At 42.4% G+C, this 7449-nt stretch overlaps 1 protein-coding gene across 1 annotated transcript; it reads right to left on the bottom strand.

Moving 5' to 3' along the window:
• Nucleotides 1–4072: 4072 nt before the first annotated feature.
• LOC119333983 lies at nucleotides 4073–5702 on the bottom strand. The gene is given in 3 exon segments (XM_037606673.1): nucleotides 4073–4600; nucleotides 4602–4862; nucleotides 5367–5702. Coding segments are annotated over 3 exon segments (1125 nt in total).
• Nucleotides 5703–7449: the final 1747 nt, after the last annotated feature.

Below are 7449 nucleotides of genomic sequence, written 5' to 3'. Positions count from 1 at the left end.
TTGGAAACAAAATCTTTTGAAATTTTAGGAACATATTTTGAATATATTTTTAAGCGTGGATTTTTTTTAAAGAATTGGGAGCATGTTTTAAATTTTCACGGAATTTTTGTGAAAGCATGAACAATTTTTTGGATAATGATAATATTTTTTAAATGCAAATCTTTCTTAAAATGATTTTCATCCATTTACAAGAAAACAACAAACATAAAGAAGATTTAGATTAATTCAAATTTCATTATAGTCTGACTCCAAGGAATGCAACAAGGTGACTAGCCAAATTTTCAAGTGAGAAAAAGGCGATGGCCTGCTCAAAGTTAAGATAGGACAACAAAATTCAAAACCCAAGCAACACAATGTAAGAAAAACGGAGATAAGTGCATAACCCAAGCAACAAAATACATCCTACTACCGGGTGTAATTACACTCATGTCTCATACTATCATGTGGTAGTAGACCTCCGTCCCATATTAGTTGTTGCTCAAACGAATGTATCTAGCACTGAAATATGTCTAGATACATCCACTTCAGCGAGCAAGAGGGAGGCAGATCTGGAGCCACTCCTGTATAGGATGCTACAGAGCTCATCGCTAGCGTCGAAGCACATGCCAGCAAAGCCGGGAATAAGCCCCAGCACAACATCCGCCGCCTTCTCCGCCACCGCCGCCTCGCCAGTGAAGATCCGGAATCCTAACCTCACCGCCCCTCAAGGACGGCAGGAATCTACAGCCAAGAGCTCACTAGCGCCATCACAAGGATCAACGGTGCGAGGAGAGAAGAACTCCGGCAAAGAAAGAAACAATGCCGCCGCCAAATCCTCCATAGCGCCGACGCCACACACACCTAGCCAACACCTTTGTACACGCTGAGATCGAAGATCCGGAGTACCCCCACCCTCCCACCACCGGAGCAACCCCGAAGAGGGAGGGAGCCCTAAACCTAGGTGGACATGCACGATTATGATACAAAACGTACAAATATACAACCCAACCGACCATAAGATTTGTTGCTATAATAACACTATTATTATACTATGATGAAACAATAACAAGCAACCTGCTCCAGCTCCATGCTGCTTACGATATGGTGCTTCAGTCCTTGTCTTGGGTTGGCCACTTGTTAGATTTTCCTTGGTACTATAATTACTATAACTAGTTTTAAAAGAGGTCACTTGAAAAATATGGAGTGCATCAGTTAGCGTTACCGCGGGTGTTGATTGATACGAACTCTTAATTTCATTGTGACAACCTTATAGCCATGGTCCCGCAAAAAAAAATCCTTATAGCCACACCACTGCTTTGACTAACCGAAGCAAGAAGTAGCATCAAAGGAAGAAAAAACAGACATTATTACTGCAAAGTGAAGCCCTGTAGATTGACGTGTGCGTCCTGTAAGCAAGCAAACCGATCAAAGGTGGGAGAAATGCACTCTATTGAAATCATAAACCAATATGAACTCAAGAATGCTGATCAGACTGCCTGAAGAAAAAGGGACAAAAGATCAGGCAACAGATAAATATTTCCACCCAGTTTGTGCATATTCAAGATTTCAGGAGGAACAAATTCTCGGTACTTCTACTGGTCATCCAAACTTGGTGCCCCGAGGCCCGAGGGTACCGTACAACGGCACCAACAAAGAACTGAGTGCCCTCCAGCTGCAGGTTGGTGCTGCTTATATTGTTCTTGCTCATTATCAGTTCCGTTGTGGCCATTTTGCCAATAGTCAGACTGCCTGTTATAGCAACTCTTAACTAATAATTAAGAAAAAAAATCTGACTGAAAATACACAACAGCTAGCTTTTAACGCAGCTGTCGATTTATAGGAGCTCATAGTTTCAACGTCACGTTCTTAGGCAGTGAAGGTCCACATTGATGTTACACTTAATTAACCGAAACATAGATATATATGACCACCGCCAGGTGAAGCAATGTAGATCATGTTGTCTTGTAGGCAAGGCGATCGCGTCCGTGAGGACTCCAGGCTATTGAAATCGCTGTTACTTCGAAATAGCAATGCCGATCTGATTATGTATGGCCCCGTCGAACCTGAACAGATAAGATTGAAGTTTAGGCACCAATGAAGAATCTTGCAGAGTAGCATTGTCACATTGGTAATATTAGTTTCAACAGAATCTGAAATATGTGACTGCAAACACTCGCCTTCAGTGTGCTTAGATTGGAATTTGTAATAGAAGTTGGAATGCATAGCCAGACATAGACAAGTCACCACGATGAAAAAATTCAGAATTGGGACCTTTGTGTGCAGGAGTTCATATAGCACCTAGCAGTGCAACAAACTTCTAACTTACAAAGAAGAAAGAAACTGGAGATATTGGCAGTGAGAACCAATATACTAGCTGTCATCTGATATTCTAGTACAGAAATGATGTACCAAAAGGAACATTGGTAATATTGATTATTGATCTCAACTAAAATTCGAAACATGCGACTGCAAAGACTCGCTTTAGTATGTTAGAATTGTAATTTGCAATACAGGTTGGAATACATAGCCGGACTGAGTCAAGTCAACATAAATAAATGAGTCATGAAAAAAAACTGAAGTGGTAATTCCATGTTGCAGGACAGCAGCAGATCATATATTTCCTCCGTCCGGGTTTATTAGGCCCCTCATAATTTGGATCAAACTTTGACCATCTATATGATTAATAAAATATGATTTATATGCTACAAAAAATATTGATGGGGTGATTTTTGCCCACTCTGGACAAGCGGGTTATAGCGCCGTGGCTCGTGATCACCAAGGATCTGTGCAGGCAGAAAATCGGGGTGTTTTGGATCATGTGCAAGTCCCAGAAGTGGCTGAAGCCCTTGCCTTGCGCCAGGCCCTTGTCTTCGCCAAGAACTCAGGTTTCCAGAAGACTGAACTAGCTTCAGACTGCTTATCTTTGATACATAAGGTGCAAAGTTCAGGCTTTGACAGACTCCCAATAGGCGCCATCATCAGAGATATCAAGATTAGAGCATCAATCTTTTTATCTTGTAAGTTCAAGCATGTAAATCACTGTAGTAATGAGATAGCCCATGTTTTGGCAAAATCTGCTGAACATGATGCTGGGTCCTGGGGTATAATAGTGTACCTGATGTTATCAGGACCATTGTTTGTAAAAAGAAGATTGTGAATGAGTGGAAGGCGGAAAGTGTGCTGCCCCTTGACTAAAAAAAAGAATACTATTGGATGTGTATTCCAAAGAGGATTCCAACGGTATATTTATTGTGACATATTGTTTATGTTTTATCAGTAAAATTTATTGTCAAAGTTTGACCCCAAATACGAGGGGTCCTAATAAACCCAGATGGAGGGAGTACTACCTTGGCACCTAGCAGTATAAACCCAGAATGGAGGGAGTATGTGATAAGCACTCCCTTGATCTTATGAGGTTCATTTCAGATAAAAACAACATCGCGGAATCTAGTTTCAGTGGCCTGTGAGCACAAGGTATTCTTATTTAGAGCAGTGACTCAAGATCTTAGTTGTGACCATACCAGTTATGGAGGTTTATCTGAAAACAGGACACAAGATAAAATTATACATGTGAAAATGACTAAATGAGAACTTTTCTGACTCCTTATACCTATCAAAAGAGAAGTGTAAAAATTAGCTCTGCTTGACTAAATGAGCTCTGTTAAACTGGATCTACTCTTCCATTCCTTCGTTTCCTGGCCATCAAAACTACTACTCGAAGATGATTATCAATGATCTAGTGTTTTTTGTGATTCCATCAGAACTCATGCATAAGCTACCCATAGTGTGCAAGATTCTTTCTCTTAGTAATCTCATTCTCTTAAAATAGCAATCAGAACAAACAAGACAACAATTCAGGACTATGTTCCATATTTTTTCCATGAGCCCAAGGAAATAAATACACTAAATCAACCAAACAAGAATTGATAATTGCAACAAAAACACTCTCAATTAGACAATCTGTCTGATAATTATGATGGAAAGGAAATAAACATGGTGCATAGAAAGTTTACCACTTCATATTGTCCTTGAAGGCAACAACGATGGTGGGAAGTTTGTATATACGTGTGGCGGCTCAAACAACAAAATTGGCTTACATTGTTTCATACAAACCCTCTGAAGCTGAAACGTCTTGACGTCTAATGAGAAATATCCATAGTGTATTCTCCAGAGATGAGTTTGGCAGTGTTTCTGTCCTCGTCAACAGCAAATACCTACCTGTTGCACCTCTGATAAAATATTTGTAGCCAGAATCTAGTGAGATTGTCTTCTCCATCTGCCACTCGCTGGGACTCTCGCCTTTGTTCGACGCAATGGTATAGCTGAGGTCAGATGCAATTTCACCATGCAAACCAAACATCCCAAGTCTGCCTTCCCCTGCCTCCACAATGGCTACACCTTCCGTGCTCCATTTTCCAGGCGGGAGATCAACAATGGAGAACTCCATCATCCTGGTATCAAGCATTAGCAATTTTTTCCACCTGAACATCACCCAGTCGAAGAAGAAGCAGCCATAAGCATAATGGCTTTGGACAAACGGAGAGGGGGACTTTGACATCATGGAAGAATCGCGCGTGCTAATGGCCAAATCGCTCCATCCCTTGGATGCAGCAATTCTTCATTAATTGTCCGGTGCTCGAAGAGAAGACCAAGGCGGCCACCCTAGTTTTGTAACGCGCGAACCAAATCACTCTGAATGCGGTATCTTCCTCCACCACCGCCTCCTCCTCGCTGAGGGGAACGAGTAAAGGCACGCACCGGGGCCTGCGAACCATGGAGTCCAGAGAAGCGGCTAGGTAGTCAGGTACTGGAGGAAGCAGGAGATACCGCCGGTGCAAGGGATCGCATACCACAAGCTCCGTGAAGTTCGGGGGCTCCTCGCCCTTTTGGGGCCCAGGGCGGAGGAGGACGCGGGTCGTGGATTTTTAGAACACCTGCACCCCGGCCCTGGTATCCTGGCTGTCCAATATTGCTTTAAGATTTGTGCAACACAACTAACTTTCTATATAAAATTTTCTCTTTTTTGTTTCTCTCACATGAAATACGTCTTGAAGTTCAAATCTTTGCAATGTGGCAAAGCTTTCTAACTAGAATTTAGGATAAATCTTTCAGAATTTTTTGTCAAACATTTATATACAAAAAATGATTTTGTAATCTAAAAAATTATATTTTGTATATTTATGTTTGACAAAAAAATCTAAAAGATTTATCCTAGATTCTAGATAGAAAGCTTTGCCACACGCTGCAAAGGTTTGAACTTCAAAACATGTTTTATGTGAGAGAAACAAAAAAAAGAAATCTATTTACACGAATCACGATGTGGGAAATGGATGGCTAGATAGAGAGGGCCTGGATGCAGGTGTTCTATTATATATTTTCGGGAGGACGCGGCCGTCGCGGATGTCCTGGACATCCCAGCGGCGGCGGGAGGGGAGGAAGGAGAAGGTGAAATCGGCGAGCGCACGGGCGGCCGGAGCGGAGGGGTGAGGCGGCAGGGCTGGGTTGAAGCCGTCGCGGTCGCAGAATCCGAGAAGTGGTGGCGCGTGGAGGAGGCGGAAGCGGCGGAGGAAGGAGCGGTCGGTGGAGATTCGGCGGAAGGTGGTGCAGACAGCAGATGCGCGGGCGAGGTCTTGTGGGGTGGGCAGCCGGAGGAAGATCTCATCCAGGAGGTGGTCGGGGATGTCCGTCAGAGGCGACGCCAATTTCTTCTTGCAGGTCGCCATGGGCGTGGAGGCCGGCGAGGTAGGCCGGAGCAGTCAGCCGCCGGGAAACCCTGGACGGGATGGGAAAGGGAGGAGACGTCGGTGCGTACGTGCGTGAGTGCGTGCGTGTAGGTCGAGTGATTGATTGATTTTCCTTCCTCGGGCTGGGCCGGTAATAGCAAGCCCAGTTTGTCAGAAATACCAAAAAAAGTGGTTCAAATTTTCTCAAAAAAAGAAGAAGAAAAAAGTGGTTCAAACTCGACCTGCATTTTATTCTACTAAAACATTAAAATTACCGAGCTTAATTAGGATTTCTACTGAGATCCTCTACACCAGCGTGCACATTCGTGTGACAACGAAAGCCTTTTATGCTAAGTACTGCGATTACCTCAAGGTTCCATATCCACGTACGTACCCTAATTTCATACTGCATCTTCTCTGTTTATAAGGCTCATGCATATTCTGTATCGATAGTTTGACAAACGTAATATGCATCTTCTCTGTTTAAACATATACAATGAGAAAACTCAAACGTCATATGTTCTGATGGTATAGTTTTCTATATACAGTACAATTTATATTACATTGATAAAACCGGCAATTTAGAGATACACACAGTACCTATAAACTGAAAATGAGGGCATATCAAACAACCAAACGCAGCCGACAATACCTATAAACTGAAACTGGCAATTTAGAAGCCGAACCAAACGCAGCCTTAAAGCTTTGCAAAGCGGCGTAAACAAGCGATGGAAACCGGCCCAGCCATACAAAAAGTCGGTAACGTTTTCGGTAAGCGGTGCAATCAAGAGACGTACGGTCGAAAGACCAAACGTGCTCTAAGCTTAGCTTTCTCTTGTACAAAAGATTTTGTTTTTCAGTTTACTGTTCAAAGGAAATGAAAAGGATTTGTTCGACTGGAAAGAAACAGTGAGCTTGCGTCCAACTAATTTACTTTCAAAACAGAGAAGCCAACAGCTGAACAAAAAGAGGAAACGATGAGCACACCAATAATACATCCGCTCTGGAACAAAAAGAGGAAACGATGAGCACACCAATAATGCCTCTGTAGAAACAAGTCTTGCAGGCCCCATGCATTTTGACACCTCTAGTATGTTGTCATGTTTCAATTTTGTTAGTCCAACATGTTCTCTGCACGTGCACACTAGGGCCGGTCATCAGTCCAAGTGTGAAATATTTTTAGCCATCAATTCCATCATGAAACTTTTTGTCACTTGTCAGATATTATAGCAACTCTAAAAATTAAGGAAAAAAATTGACTTGGAAATATATCTTCAAGCTAGCTTTACCACAGTTGCAGACTGATACGGACTCTTAATTTCATCACCAAAATCGTGTACAGGGAAGAGCCACATCGATGATTACACTCACCGAAGCTAGACGTAGTATGAAACGAGAACGGCATAGACATAACCACTGCCAAGTGAAGCTCTGTAGATTTTATTTTATTTTTGACGCAAAGGGCAAGAGTTCTGTAGATTGTCATTTGCCACCTTGTAGGGGCAACGCAATCACATCTGCGAGATTTCCACACTATTGACATCGCCATGACAAGATCAATTCGAATCAAAAACTCTGATCTGATTAAGACTCCGCTGAATCTCTACTTATATATACTATTAAAAAGAGCGAATTGAAATTTTCCTACGGCCACCAAAAACAAATGTACACGGGGTAATCTGGAGCCTCCGATCTAATCATCTGGTAAAATCCAATAGTCTATATTTCTCCTATGGTCTGTCATCTA

This window comes from Triticum dicoccoides, chromosome 7A (assembly GCF_002162155.2).
Source record: "Triticum dicoccoides isolate Atlit2015 ecotype Zavitan chromosome 7A, WEW_v2.0, whole genome shotgun sequence".
NCBI classification, from domain to species: Eukaryota; Viridiplantae; Streptophyta; class Magnoliopsida; order Poales; family Poaceae; genus Triticum; species Triticum dicoccoides.
Note: the sequence above shows the minus strand (reverse complement) of the source record. Positions and strands in the feature narration are given on the sequence as shown.